Source organism: Antrostomus carolinensis, unplaced genomic scaffold, assembly GCF_000700745.2.
Source record: "Antrostomus carolinensis isolate BGI_N321 unplaced genomic scaffold, ASM70074v2 scaffold1098, whole genome shotgun sequence".
Lineage (NCBI taxonomy): Eukaryota > Metazoa > Chordata > Aves > Caprimulgiformes > Caprimulgidae > Antrostomus > Antrostomus carolinensis.
The window spans coordinates 50,426-65,789 of NW_010334793.1; the positions used below are offsets into that span (position 1 = coordinate 50,426).

At 45.0% G+C, this 15,364-nt stretch overlaps 1 protein-coding gene across 1 annotated transcript; it reads right to left on the minus strand.

The window, feature by feature from the left end:
* Positions 1-13,191: 13,191 nt before the first annotated feature.
* Positions 13,192-13,797, minus strand: ARL11 (ARF like GTPase 11). Its single transcript, XM_010174287.1, has one exon. It carries the CDS (start codon positions 13,795-13,797, stop codon positions 13,192-13,194), a length of 606 nt encoding a protein of 201 aa, XP_010172589.1.
* Positions 13,798-15,364: the final 1,567 nt, after the last annotated feature.

Here is a 15,364-nt window from a genome sequence, read left to right on the forward strand (position 1 = left end):
TTATTCACATGATTTAAAAAGATGCAAACTGGTTGATGTGTGAGGCTGTGTGGAAGCTGCCGTTATTCAGCATAAACCTGATGTGCAGCGCACATTAAATAACTTTACATAGGGTATCATTGCTTCTGGAAAATAGTCTGACCCAGTCGTTTTCAAAGGGATTTTTGGTATTGCTGGGGTGAAGGTGGATAATTTTGAAATTCTGTAAGCTATCACACAAACTGGTTTTGTTGCTGTTGTTTACTGGGTGTAATTTCCCAATGCATTGATGTGAAGGGATAGAAAAATCTAAACTAATTTAGTTATTGGATGTGGGTTGTATTTACTGTGATGAAGATAAGGACAGATGCCATCAGAGCTTTGTGGATCAGCTGTTTTTCCACTGATGAACAACGCATAGCAGGTGTGCATTCATTAAATATATATCTGCCAAGGTGGAGCCACTTTAAAGAGTGAGTTGTCTTGTATCTCAACCGGATACAAGCGTATGTTTAAACTGCAAGATTTTTACTTGCTAGATAATCTGTTTTAATATAGTGGTTTGGCCTCTGATTATTTATAGGTTTTATAAATTTTAGAATCAATTTCTCTTTAAGGTGGCTCAGATTTTTCAACTCTTGTGCACATAAAATTGAGTTGAAGTTCATTGTGCCTTTTTTCTTTTCCCAGAAGTTGAGTTGAAGCTTCATATGGTAACTGCATCCTATTCACACACTATAGTCTAAAATCTTGAAACTGTGTGGTGTTCGCTAAAAAAACTAAACAATAAAAAAGTCAAAGTTAGGTAAGGTCACAAAGTTTTTGTGAAATTAGAGTTCCAGCAGATGTTATTGTGAACAAATATTTCCCCCCTTCTAATTCAATTTAGTCTCCCTGTATGCCGTATAGACTGACGGATACCCTGTTCAGCCTGCACTCGCTATTATCCTAGAGATTGCATACAAATTGATACCGAAACAACAGTTTTCCACTACTGTGAAGATTTGATCCTTTTCTTGCACTCAATGCATTACATTAAAAGTGAACATCGGAGAACTGGGCATGGCAGGACAAAGCGTTTGCTCAGTTCTTTCTGTTGTGACCTTATCAGCTTTTGATTGGGATTGCACCATTTCATAGTTAATAAAGGAAACAAAGTATATTGCTGCACTTTTACGTTTTCAGAACAGTGTTTAAAATTGCATTGTTTTTATTATTTTTTTAAACTATCAGTTAAAATAGACTAAAACGTTCTTTCAAAGAGGCATCTAAATGTGTTCCTAATTTTGTATATGGGCTTAGGTTTTGTAACCAATAAAAAGCTGCTATCAAATACTATAAAAAAAAATTCAAGACCTTATTTTGGAGATCATGGAACTGCTTAGTCTTCGCAGATTGACTTAGGGATTTTTGTCTTTGCCTAGATACTAGTTAGCAGAACTCCACGTCAAAGCTTGATGTTACAAGAATAAAGTAAGCTAATGCAGTCATCTCTCAAACTTTGGGTACTGTTCCAGTATGGAGTTTTATGCTTTTTAAGGAGATGTGTCCCAAACCTGTGAGGAGGCCGTGGTGAGTGGGCTGCGGCTGATCCACATAACCGTGTTAAATTGGGACTTCCTTTTAAAGGTGCACCACGGTGTCAGGGAACTTTCACGGTCTTTTTCTACCTGCAGAAACGTCCTTTCCATGCTCCCAGTGCTGGGCTCTGATCGCTGAATCAGCGCTGATTTCAAGCTCGGGATGCCGTACAAGCAGGGCCTGTTCCTGCCCGGAGTGCCTTGGGAGGAGCGGGTGTGCACCCAGAGAGGAGGCTGGTCCTCCCACGGCTCTCCACAGCTGGGAGGGACGGCCCAGTGTCCCTCACCTCAGGCACAAGTGACACATTTGGGCCGCTGCTCATGGTAGTTTGGAGGTAAAACAGATTTGCGTTGTCCAGCAGCCCCCTAATTAGTACAGTCCTGCTTTAATTATGTGACAGCACTAATGGAGAAAAGCCTCTTGAAATGCTTGAGAAGTTCCTGCAACTCTGCAGCCATGGCTTTGCTGTCCTTGCTCTGTGTCAGTCAGGTGAGTCACCTGGAGGAGCCCCTCTCTCCCCATGGGTAGGTTGATGAGGGAGATAAGCTTCCAGTGCCTTATTCTAATCTTTGCAAATATTCTTCCACCGGGATATAAAGGATAAAGATCTCAAAAGAACCCAACCACTGTTTCCAAAAGCAGTTTAATCTCTGATTCCTTCAGCTTTCAGTTGACAAAATGAAACTCTTGAATTGTGGATATTTTGCAACCTGTTAATCGTCCAGCAGGTCTTGCCTAGATGACTTGAAAGACACTACATTGGAATAAAGAATGCATTATTTTAAAAGATGTATGAATAAAACCTAGAGGGTATCTCAATGTTCCCCATACTTCTAAAAATTAAAGCACTTTCATTTTGCTTGCTTGATCTGCTAAACAGAGAAATGAGTAAGATGGGCCAAGAGGCTTCTTTTTAAATGTATTTTTTAAAATCTCAGTGGACTGAATGATAGTTCAGGCCCATTTTGTTATTCCCATCTGATCTATAATGTCCTCTGGATTCTGAGTGTGTTTCAAACTAGTCTTTTCTACCAAAGCAGTGTAGTTGCGTTGTGTTCCTTCTATTTTGTTGCATAAAAAAATACCTTTTGTAGCATAATTATGCTTCTATTCAGACGTATGTAGGACAACAAATTATGCCAAGCCACTCGAAAGCACTTTTCAAGAAGAAAAGGAAAACAACGGTAGAAAAACATGGTCTCCAACAGGCAAAGCCTTGGTAGATTTTGCCGCAGGGGTTTGTCATGATTGCCACCATCAACTCCACAGCAGTGGGGACAGGGTGAGCTGGAACCACCTGAGCTGCTCAGCTCTGCTTCAGGGCAGCATGTTACCTCAGACAGCTCAGGTGAATTGCCTCGTGTTAAGATGCAGTTACAAACTCGAGCAGCTTTGCACTGTCCTGGTTCTGGTTGGTGTGTAGGTTATCCCGTTATCCTGCCGCAGGAGTGGGAATGGGCAGGTCTGATCTGTGCTGCTGGCTTAGACCCAGAGATCTCCAGCTGCCTGCCGCTGCAGCAGCACGAGCAGCTTCCTTTTCAAATGCATTCCTCATACAGCTTCCTTGAGCAGCCTACAAGTTTATAAAGGAACATAGGAGCTGGTTTTTTGCAACCTTAGTTTTAAAAAAATATGTTAGGGATATTACAGCCTTGTGTATCACACCTAAGAATATTAAACCCATGATTCTTGTGTTTTAGAATGAAGGCTAAAGTCTTTGCCTTCACTCATCAGCAGTAAAATCAGGTGAATGTCACCATGCAACCTCGGAGGAAAAATTTCATGAAGGATTTATTTAGCCCACAGGAAGGCCTTTTCCTGGTCACAGTGCGGGAACTGCAGGAGGAGGTTAGTTTTCAGTTTGCTCAACGTGCATTAAGTAGGGCCCAGGGACGCACAAAGATGCAGAAGCTACATTAACTATCCTCCTTGCTAAATGGGGCCCTGCAGAAGACAGTAGTGGTTGGATGTTTCTAGTGTGCTGAAATGAAGCATAAGGGACCTCGTGTCTGCGTTATTTGCAAACTGATCAGTAGCTTTTTTTCCACTGTTGGTTTGTTTGGGGGTTTTTTAACCCTACCTTGTGGAGCCAAATGATCCCCCACACAAATTCTCTGCACATGAAGGAAAAGGGAGGATGACATTGAAATACTTTGCCAGTGGCTTCAGTAAGTTCAGTTCTAGGTTTGTGCAGGGAGATACTTGGGGAAGCTGTAGCTCTCACCCTGGGATTAGACCTATTGCTGTTCCTTTGTTTGATGCAGTTTACACCTGTTTTCTCCTGCATTTCGTGCTTCTACATCCTGGTAGGACTCCCTGAAACCCAGATACTGCCTGCATTTTAGAATACTCTAGCTACTAAGAAGAAAATTAGCTCTGTTCCAGCTGAAAACCAGGTCAGTCTCTGAGCAGTTGTCTTTACTAGTTTAGAATAAATATTAAAAATAAATATATTTTTTTAAATGCTAGTTTAAAAAGCCACCTTTTTTCTGCATGTTTGGAAGTGAAAAAAAATGGTTCACCTGTTGCTAAAACACATGCTGACACCTGCATCTCACATGGAAAAATTTCTGTCCAAAGGGCTCATTTGTGAACACCCAGAAGAAGCTGAATCTGCAGACACTGTGTTGGACACTTGGTGATAATACTCACTTCCAGCTCTGTCTGTAATCTCAGGGTTTTAAGGTTCTGTGCTGAAATGTTTAACCCTTTGCTGAGAAAAGGGCGCAGTCCAAGGGGAGTATTTAGCCAGGGAGTATTTAGCCATCTTGCTTCTGCAGCAGGAGCATGTTACTACTCTCCCTGCTATCAGGCTGCCGGGGTTTTAAACCCGACCTCACTGTCAGCAGCATGGAGCCAAGTGTCTGTGCTGAGCTTTGCATGGCTATCAGCATCCAGGGAGATGTTTTTAGGGGAGCTCAAGCAGAGATCTGTGCTTGAAATATTAAAAACTTATGGCAAGGGAAGAAATCACTGCTTGTAATGGTCACAGTTTTCTCTGTATTTTAGTCAACACGGGAGCTCTTGAAATTTTACTGGGGTTTTACTGACCTACATTGCCTAATGTTGCACATTAGCCTAAATTTAATAGAAGAAAAATTTGGCCCTTAAAGATAGGACAGAAAATCTGAAAATGTGAATCCTACAGATTTAGAAATGGAAGTTTATTAAACCCCATGATTCTTCTTCATGGAACAGGTTGCCCAGAGAAGTTGTGTATGCCCCCTCCCTGGAAGTGTTCAAGGCCAGGTTGGATGAGGCTTTGAGCAACCTGGTCTAGTGGAAGGTGTCCCTGCTGATGGCAGGGGGGTTGGAACTAGATGATCTTTAAGGTCTCTTCCAGCCCAAACCATTCTATGATTCATGACATAACCTAGGGACTGCTCCTCATATTTCCAGCTGCAGGAATACTGCAACAAATATTCCTCAGAGCCTGCGAGCCCATCAGATTTTTGCTCTTACCCCAACCCCAATCACCTACTTGAAGAGAAACACTTGCATGCATTAAAGTGTTAGCACTGAGGACTTGGGGGCTCTTTTCTTCTCCCCTCTCTCTTAGAAAAATTAGAGAACATCAAAAGAGCAGGTTGCAAAACTGCATCCATGTTCCTTCCAAGCTAAGTTTGTGTGAGAGCTGGAAGTGGTGGCAGAAGCAAAAGCTCCTCACTGGGAGGGTTTCACCAGCAGCTGCAGGCTCTGAGCCTTGGGGCTATTCACCTCCGTTACACCTGAGAAACTTGGTGTGCACCTAACTTGCTCCTGACTTACTCTGTGTTTAGTTGCTTGGAGCTGCGAAGCGGACAGCTGCACGGGGGCAGGCTCCTGCTGTCCCTGGGAACTGAACAACTGACTTGAGGTGGTTTGCTGCTTAAGAAGCTTTTGGTGGCAGTTTGCACCTTGGAGAAGGCGATTGCTAACTTACAAAAAGTTAAAAACTGTTCCTTTGCAACATCTTGGGCATATCGCTGCAATAGGAGCATAAGTTACCATCACCGGATTTAGTTATTTTAGGAATAAACTATATTGGTTTTGCTGGGGGTAAAGGTGGCCACTTGGCAGTGAAGGACTGTAAACTGAAATCTGGCTTCCCTTTTCATAACCTGCTGCCTGCTAATTGCTGGGTGTTGGAGCAGGGCACCTAGCCCCTGGGCTGGTGTCTCAGAAATCATGGTCTCCATGTGGCAGTCTGAGCAGATCAGGGAAGAACCTGCAGTGTATTTTATTTGAGTACATTTGGGTTTGTTTCTCATGCTCCCAGCAGAAGGGAGGTGAAGGAAGTGTTTTGGGAAGCTTTGTACAGTCAGGCTTTGGGTTTGAAGGTCACAGGAGAGGTCTGGAGCTTTCCCCTGGGACTCCTCATCAGGGGAAGCCTCTTGGTGGCATCTCCGTACTCAAGTTTGAGAGATTGTCTGTCCTGGCAGCTTGTGGCTCCATGACACGTGCTCTCCCATTGGACAACAGCAGCTTGGGACAGTTGCCAATGAAGTCCTTGGCCTCAAATGACAGATGGTGCAGTGCATTGCACCACCACCAAGAAGCTGCCACCTTCTAAAGAGCCCAGAAGTCTACCTCAATGTGCAACAGTTTTCCTCCAGCTCTGCAGGGATCGATATGGTTATCAACACAGCTTCTGGAGGACATCTCCAGCTTTCCAGCACTGCCAGGTCTGCTGGAAAGCATCTTTCCCATCAGCTAGGTAAAGCTGATGTCCTAGCCTAGACCTCACCTTCTACCTAAACTCAGAGTTTAAAGCCTCCTTAAGTATAATGTCAGGAGAAAGTGTTGAAGGGAGGCTTAATTTTTTAAATGCATGAAACGCAGCTGCAAAGCTGAAAGGAGCAGACTTGTCTCCATGCCCACTGGGAATAAGACAAGAAATGCTGGTCAACAGCAGCCACCTGCACCCCTCCCTCCTGCCGGTGGTGGGACCAGCAGTCAGGGCACCCCTGTGCTGCCCATTTGCTGTATTTATTCCTTTAACCTGTCACCTTCTGCTGGGCTTTGTCAGATCTCTGTTAGCTCTGTTGCAGATTAAATGCATTTCAGCCTGAGCAGCAGCAGTTGTTGGCCATGGTGTTTCAGTTAAGGCTGCGGACAGACCAACACATGCTTCTGCAGCAACTCCCACAGTGTGGGAATCTCAGCGTCTTCAAGGTTTTCTGGAAGTCTGCTCCCTGGATGGGTCCCTCTGCATGAGAGTACCTTGTTCCCAGTCCCCTCTGCTTGATGAGGGTATTTTCCCAAGTGAGAGCAGTTGTTAGGCAGGATGCTGCTGCCAAGGACCTTGGATAGGACAGCAGGGGAAAACCACATTATTTTGCTTCCAGCTTATTCAGGTAAAAAGGTGTCCTCCTTACACAAAGCCTGCTGTGGCTGTAATCCACCAAGGGCTAAACCAGTGTGAAGGCACAGCAAGATTCCCACTGACTGTTCTTGCAACTGACTCAAGTGAGCATCACCCACACATCACCAAACCTGGAATGACGAAGTCTCCTAGAAACATTACTATAGCTTTTAAAAAATATTTTTATTTCATTGCTTCTAAAGCTTTAAAAATTAGAATGAAGCTTTTATGGAGCACTGATAATTTCTGCTTTTGGGAAGATCTTTGTCCTGAAGCTACAGTGCAGAGCACGTACTGCAGTATCGGCTGCGGCTTATTCCCTTGGGCTGAACGTGCTGGGTACAGTTGCTGAATGCAGAGATGTGCAGTGCTGGGAATACACAATCCTGTGGCCCAAACTAGGTCTAAATAAACCAAAATCCAGAGAAGACATGACAAAAACAGTCTGTCCCTGACTTCTTAATTTTCTTGACTCCATAGTTGATGACTTTAATGAGGCAGTCTGGTTTGGGTGTAGCTTTTGTTTTGCAGCTGAAACTTTCTGCACTGTCCCTGGTTTTTAGGGTTTGGGGATTTGGTTTGCTTTTGGGTTTTTTTAAACAGATGTATTATTTACATTGCTACTTTATCTCTTTTCATTTTTAAAAGATTGACATGACTTGTCGCGCAGTACTTGTACTAGCATCATGGCTATAACACGCAGTCTCAAAATTCACATCAAGTATGTTCTCAAAAGTTCTTTCCCTGCACCTATTTTCTTTCCTGGGGCCCATCACCTTCAAGAAAATGGCAAGAAGGTCCATTAAGTTCCAGCACCCAAGTGAAACTGAAATAATTTAACTAGGATGCATCTGCCGTGAGGAAGACGGCAGAGACTGTGAGATGCTCCCATGTGGCTGGAGCACTAATAGCCATGAACCGGGTGGTCAGGGGACCACATCTCGGCAGACGGCTTCCTGCTGGTGACAAGATCAAAGTGACAGGCAAAAGCTGGGTGAGCCAGGGCAAGTCCCAAGGACACAGTCAGGCACAGCCATGAGCCAGTGTGTGGAATTTTCAGCTTCTTCCTCTGGCCCTGATCTTTCCAAGAGAGTTAACGCTTGCTGGGTGCCTACCATATTTCACAAAGGACCTGTTCTCCCACAATTTTCCTGCATTCGTGCTTTCCTGTCAGCAGCAGAGGTATGTAAGATCCCATGCAGTGGCAGGGGTGGCTAAAGGGGTCTTTCAGCTCTGCGAGGGGAGGGAACAACAAGGTCATTTTCTTACCTCTGCTGATGGTGCTGGGGGGATAGATAGCAATATGTGAGTGATTCTTTTATCTGGGATGAAGATAGAGTGCAGAAAAGAACAACAAAAATATTGAGGCCATTATCTTTATCAGAGACAGAGCGGCATCTGATTGAAATAAGTCATAAGTGCTTCTTCCCAGGGAGAAAATACAGGAGAATAAAGGTCTCTCTAAAGGAGAAAGCCCAGGGTAAACCAAGAGGCAGAACCAGCACCTTCCTGTCAGGCCATGGTGCCCATGTTGCCCTGCAGCCACCTCCACCAGGACATGTTCCCCACCCTCACAGCTTTTCCCATGCACTGTCTTTGAAGAGCTGTTTTTTCTTGGGAGCATGGCAGATGTTGTCCCCATCCTTCCCGGGGCAGCTCTGGAGACTTGAGACCACTTTCCTATGGTTGCAGCCCAAAACCTGCTCTGCCTTGCTGAGCTTCCCTTGCTTTTCTGGTGATGGACCCGTCCCATTTTGCAGAAATGGGCATCCTCAGGAATGTTCTGTCATATTTTGTCTCCGTATTGACCTTCCCCCAGGGACAGAGGGAAGCTACTTCTCCATCCTTGTGAAAGCTCAACCCTGAGGTGTGCAGTGCAGATACCTTGCAACTGCTCCAGCCCTGGACTGACTTAAACCTTGAGTCTCTGGAAATACTGTCTGTGTTGGGGGATAGACTGTTAGCATCGGTCTTCATTTACACTATTATCAAAGAAAAGGACTACTGTTAAGTGCTACCAAAAGCCAGAAAATAATGAGGTGTAAAGTGCGTGTCTTTATGAGCAGAACAGACCCTCCACTGATTGTACAGCCCTGGCAAATGAGGGCCCCAGCTCTGCTCTTAGTTGTTTTCCTTCCCAAGGAAACCTCCAGTTTGGTCTTTCCAAAGTCCTCTCTCTCCACTATCAAACCTCACGTGGGCCTGCATGAGTTTGTCCTCTGACTGCAGAAACCGGTGGCTTCGTGACCCTGCCGTGGTTTGGTTAAAAAGAAAATATTGCTCCTAAGTCCAAGGCAAAAAAGTGGAGTGTTACCACAGAGCCGCCAATCACCAAGTGGTTTTTGTTTGTGCGAGTGGTTGTGGCCTGTTGAAAAGAACCCTCATTGCCACATCCAAACATGGTTAGCCAGCACAGGCCAAAAAAAAAAATTAAAAAGATAAAATAAAATCTGAGGCCTGAGGGAGAATTTTCTTCAGTTCATCAGCTCTGGGAACTCCAGGGAAATTGTTTCTCACAGCAGTTATCAGACAAGACATTGATGGTGCAGGACTGATTTAAAGCATTAGAGCTTTGGAGGTGACAAGCGTCAGATCAGGTTTACACTTCTGTTCCCACCACAGAGAGGTAGCCAGAGGTGTGGGCAGAGGGAGACACGCGTGCTTGGTCTGGGTCAGCATCACCTTTCACAGCAGTTGGCTAATTTATCTTTTTTTTTTTTCTTTTTGCAGGAATTTTATACAAATCACACCGTGTGAAGTACGTGGGATTCCCCCAAGTCATCCCCACCCACCATGTGAGGTTGGGGGATGACGTGCTCCCAGCCATGGATGCATCGCTGAGGTCCCAACCCAAATGCCAGCCTTCACCTGGCGTATTTAACAATATCTGGATGCCAAGCTGAGGGCTGTGATTCAAGCAAATACGTCACAGAAAAATTAGGTATCAGAAAGTTTAGATGAAGGACAGTCAATTAACCCTTTGAAGGCTGTAATGTCTTGAACTGTAGTTTGTCATTTGTTGTAGTCATAATTGCATGACTGGTTTTTAATAACCATGTGGCAATGGTATTTTTTTCAAGAGGTGGCTTCACATGTGGATTTGCTCCTTGATTTTTCTTGCTGAGTTACATGTGGTGAATCTTTATAGGTGGTATTTCAGGGTTTCTTTAAGAGAGGGAAATTAATTTCCAGCCACTAGGTGCATTAAAGCAATAGTGAAGACACTCTACTGCATTATACATCCTCTTTCCTAACAAAAGGGGATTTTTGCAATCTTTTTTTTTCATGTTGTATTTGAAAAGAAAGCTGTTCTTAGATTTTTAAAAAATTCCTATTGACCTTTCTTCCCCCAGGTCTTTCCCAGTTTCCTGGCTGTTGCCCTAACACTCTTCTCCTGGCGTTGCAGATGGTCACAGCTCCCTCTCACATGCCCCGTGGCTGCCTGTTCCCTCTTTAAATAGTTCATTGGCAACGGTTCATGGCCTCACCCTGCAGCCCTGGGATTGTGTGGTTCCCCTCTGATCTCAGGCCCTTCGGCAAGACTGTGGTGAAACCCATCAGATAACAAATGTCCCTCCCTAGAGCTGGCTTCTTCCTGCAAACCTCCCTTTGAACTGGGCAGGAGTTTTGACACTGAAGCATTTAAGTGCTGTTGGGTCAACTTCCTGCAAGCATTTGATTAGAGCTGTGCAGGGCTCATTAAATTGACTTGTTTTAAGCTGCTTTCCAACACAGGAGAAAAGATAAAATAATTAGAAGTAAATTCTGTGTTGCCGTTTCAAACATTATGACCCAGCATTGTTTTGACAGCCTCTAACAATGGCATAAATGAGCTGAGCAATGTGACCAAGTGTCTAGAAAAGCCTTATTCCAGAAAACAAGGATGGAAAATCACATGATGCCACATGAGATGGGGTATTTTGCCAAATTACTGCTTCAGGGGAAGTGAGAATGCTTTCAGTAACCGGGATGTTGCTTCATCAGTTTCAGGCATTCAAGGCTCCCACTGCCAAGAACAATCTCTTCCCCACCTCCCACCTCGCTATTTTAATTTTTAACTGGTGGTATCTACCAAAGGCTGGTGGTTACCTCTATTTGCTGCCAGGGGAGCATATTTTTTCTCTTTAAAGGGAAATGGGAAGGCTTCAGTGCATTTTCTCACCATCAGCAGACAATCCTGTAGAGTCAAATGCATACATCACGAGCAAAATAAGAGTAAAACATCATCAGGACAACCCTTCAGTCTGTGTTGAGTTTAAACTATTGCTGGTCCCCCACCCTAGTGTACAATACTCAGCTTTGTACCACATGAGATGCAAGGCTGAAAAACCAGTGAACTCTATAAAGACACTTTTTCTGGCACGATAATACAACACAGAGCTCTTTGCATTGTGCCTCTAGGACTGCTGTTCAAAACAGCTGGATGGGCCCTGGAGAAGATGTGGCTTTTTCATGTACTGGCGACCAGGTTGCATAGATGACCTGAGTTCATTCATCTCTGTCTAGATACTAGCACCCGTGCTGTCTCACAGAAACTGCTCAGAACACCTCCAAGGGTGAAATACTCAACATGTGCATTGGAGACTTGCGTGCTAGAAGCAAACAATGACCACTTACAACAAGCCAAAGGCAGGTCAACCTGCTTATGTTAACTGAAAAGATTGAGAGATGTGATTTTGTCTTCCTTACCACGTACACAGCTTTGTCATATAATTCATTATACGATTCAGTGCTGTTTAAGTCTACTCATAACCATGATCACTTAGGCCAGATCAGCACTGGAATACTATTTTATAGCATACAATAGTTTTTATATATTAATGCAGCTTAAAAAATGTGACTTTTTCCATTGGGAAGGATTTCTTTTATTGAGACCTTCCTATAAATGTCATATTGTGTTTCTTCATGACTGTTTAAGCTTTGTTTTCCAGCTGCTGCCTTCTATGAAATGAGGCTAATAACAGCACCAGAAATAGCTGGGTGATTAATTCCTTAAAAGCTGTAAAATGCTCTGGTATGAACAGAAGAGGATTTCACTGTTTACTGCTCCTTGGTGTTTCTAGGTTGAGTAAGTTCTTCCTTGAAAGCAGCTGTCTTCTGCTGCCTGAGAATTTTGTGTCCTTGCTCTCCCCTTTTCCCTCCATTTATAATTCATTTCCTGATAAAGTAGGGACTACTATGAAATTTCAGAATTTTAACCCTGAATAACAGAATTTTGGGCATAAGGAGCCCTCAGGCACCATTTTTGAAGGACTTACCAGTGGTAGGTTCAGCAAGATCAGACAAAGACCATCACTGCAACAAGGGACCCACTCCTGTCATGAGCTGCCAGGGGCATTTTTGACTGCCCTGGACACAGTTGAGTGTGGAGAGCCCTTTGATTACCAACCTGCCTGTGCCCATAGTAGCCCATAATTACCAATAATTGCTTGTAGAGTGGTCTCATTCAGTTCCAAGAAGTCTGAGAGATGGAGCTTTGTCTTGGCTGTTCAGTCCACCGTGAAGATACTTAGAGGTTGGCTGGCCATGCAGACATGCTTCCAAACATCTAGAAGTCAGATCTGATTTCTTTATATTTAAATATAATCCAAGGAAAATGAGGTATCATTTTATGAAATCAGTATTTGATAAAAAATAACAAATGGAAAAGAAAGACCCCAAACAAGAAATAGAGAAATTAATATATACACATCCTTGAACCGCATTGCGCCTTCCAATCCTGACTCACATCCATGGCTTGAAGATTATGGCTGTAGATACCGCAATAAAACCCATTAGCTGTTGGCTGTTTGAAGTCCTGCTCCAGTTCAGTCATTCCCTTTTAGCAGCTGCTGCTTTTCCAGCTGATGAACGTGTGATTTGAGCTGAGTGAGAAGCGGCATGGGGCACGTTCAAACACTTCTCCACGGGCATCAGGATAGCTGCACCAGGGCTGGGAGCTGTGTGAAGAAAATAATCCCCTCTGTCCCTTGTGTGCATCTCTGGTATTATTTATATTGCTCTGGCAAAAAGCAGAAGCTGAAGCACACACAATGGATGAGCAGAGCCTGGTGACTGCGGGACAAGCTGCGGCCGGTGATGAGAGTCGAAGAGATGGAGCCAAAATGCTCTGTGGTGGGAGTTTTGCTCAGAGGTCCTCCTGGTGGGTTTCGGTGGTGAGCACCTGGGTGTTTTTCAGCGTGGCATGTACTAGCTGCAGGTCTGTTCATTTTAGGAGACACCTGGAGGCTGGGATCCTCTGCAGCAACCCTGCAGGCAGCAATGAGTGGGAAAGGGCCACTTGAGGTTTAGGTTTGCCCCAGGGCTTGCCTCCTCCCCATGGGTCCTGCGAGGGGCTGCTCTTGGGACGAGGAGCTCTGCTCCAGACCCTGCAGCAGCTCTCCCAGGATGGCCAGTGCTTCCTGCAGGCCCTGTCCGGTGTGGGCACTGCATCCCCGCAGCACCCAGCGGTGACTCACCAGCCGCCCCCGCCGCAGCCTCTCCCCCAGCTCCGCAGGAGCTACCGCTCCTGGCATGTCCTGCTTGTTGGCCAGGAGGAGGACAGGGACACCAGCCATGCTGGGGTGGCTCAGGGCTTCCTCCAGTGCTGCCGCTGCTTCAGGCAGCCGGGCCGTGTCTGTGCTGTCGAGCACGAAGATGAGGGTGTTGGTGTCCTCCAGGTAGTCGGGCCAGCTTGCCTGCAGGCTGCCTTGTCCGCCAACGTCCCAGAGGGTGAAGGATATGTGACAGGGTGTTTGCAGAGACTCCACGTTGAAGCCCACCGTCGGGCAGGTCTCCACAGCTTGGCCAGTCTTCAGTTTGTACAGAAGGGTGGATTTGCCGGCGAAGTCAAGCCCCAGCATAACAACTCGAGCATCTCTTTTGTGCTGGCCTTTGGAGATCAGCTTCCCCATCAAGATGCTGCTGCAACCGTGGCAAAAAAATTGCAGCCAAAAAAAGAAAGCAAGCCTATTTCCTCAATAAATGTCAGTTAATAACAGAGCGCTCAGTCCTGCCTCTCGGAGACAGCACCCTAGGTTTGCTGAAGAAAGACTCAGGCAGCTTGCTTTTGCTTCTCTTTGTAGCTAAAATGAGGTGAGAGCTATTATTCATGAGGTGTGGAGCTGAGCCAGGGAGCGCTGTTCGAAACAACCATTTCTATACCCCAGCTCCACTGACGCTCACTTCCATTTTCATTTGCAATCTGAAGTGATGGGTGCAAAAGAGAGCCAATATTTTGCAGGAAGAGGTGGGGAGATGGTGGAGCAAGTTTCCTCCTCACCATGTACAAAAATAAATGAGCTTTTGTTCACTGGTTTCTCTAGGGGAAATCCACCCCCGGCAGGACAGGACAAGGAGGAACCCGGGTTTCAGACCAGAGTTACACTGGGAATTTGCTGAATCACAGCTCAAGGGTGTGGATTTTAACATGAGCAGTAAGACAACTGACAATTTTTCGTCCAGTCTTAAGGCAGAAAGTACAAAACCAATCTCCGTAGCATCAGCTTTCACTACCTGTTGTGCAGATGGTAATGACAGCAATTTAAAAAAATGCACACACGTAGGTTTTTTTTAATGTCTCATTGAAATAGGACCACTCAAAACACCTTCCCTGGGGTGAAAATCTATAAAATTCTTTACATCAAGGTATTTACTAAATTTTAACTTTTGTAAGTGAAGCACAGTCAGTACTCCATGGCTAAGGGGGTTAGAAAATCCTTTAAAAGAAGGAAAAAAATGTTTAACAAGACAGCATCACTTGAACTTTACATGCCAGAGGCAAAAATGTGCTGCTGAAACAGCTCCCAGAGTCTCTTGTGCAAGAGCAGCTGATGGTAGCCAGGAAGAGGCCCAGCAAAGCTGGTATTTACCTTCTTTATTGGTTGGGATTTGCTCCTGAAAAGCGGCTCAGAGGCATGCAGAACCAAAAGCAAGCTGTAAATCTCACTTTGCAGCGTTAACACAGAGCTGCTCTCCAGTCACCTTTATTTGAGAATGGAGAAGGAAATGCAATTCATCTGTGCTTCCCTATGACTGAGGGAGACTGTGGGAGATGCAGTTTCCCTAGTGATGATCTCCACATGACACCTCCCTGTCGCAAGCCACCATTGCTGGGGATGAAGTTCAGCACACAAAAGGGACTGTCTGGTCAGTGATCAGGTCACTGGTGACCCATCAGAGGTGTATTTCTTCCTCTGGGGGCAAGATGTGTCAGTTTTCCATCCTTTAAAGAAAGGAAGATGAATAAGAAATGAAACAGAACAAGCCAAGGAGTGCAGTCCAGATAGGCTGCATGGGATTGCAAGGCGTCCTACAGACCATGTTTTGCAAGATATTTCTGTGATACATGTCTCCCCATAGTTAACCCACAGACCTGCTTGGCACCAAAAGCCTCCATGAGCTTTGCGCAGCTTGTGGATAAGATGTGTTGCTATGGTTGGGCTTTAGGTTAATTCAAAACCTAATGCTCATTTACAGCAG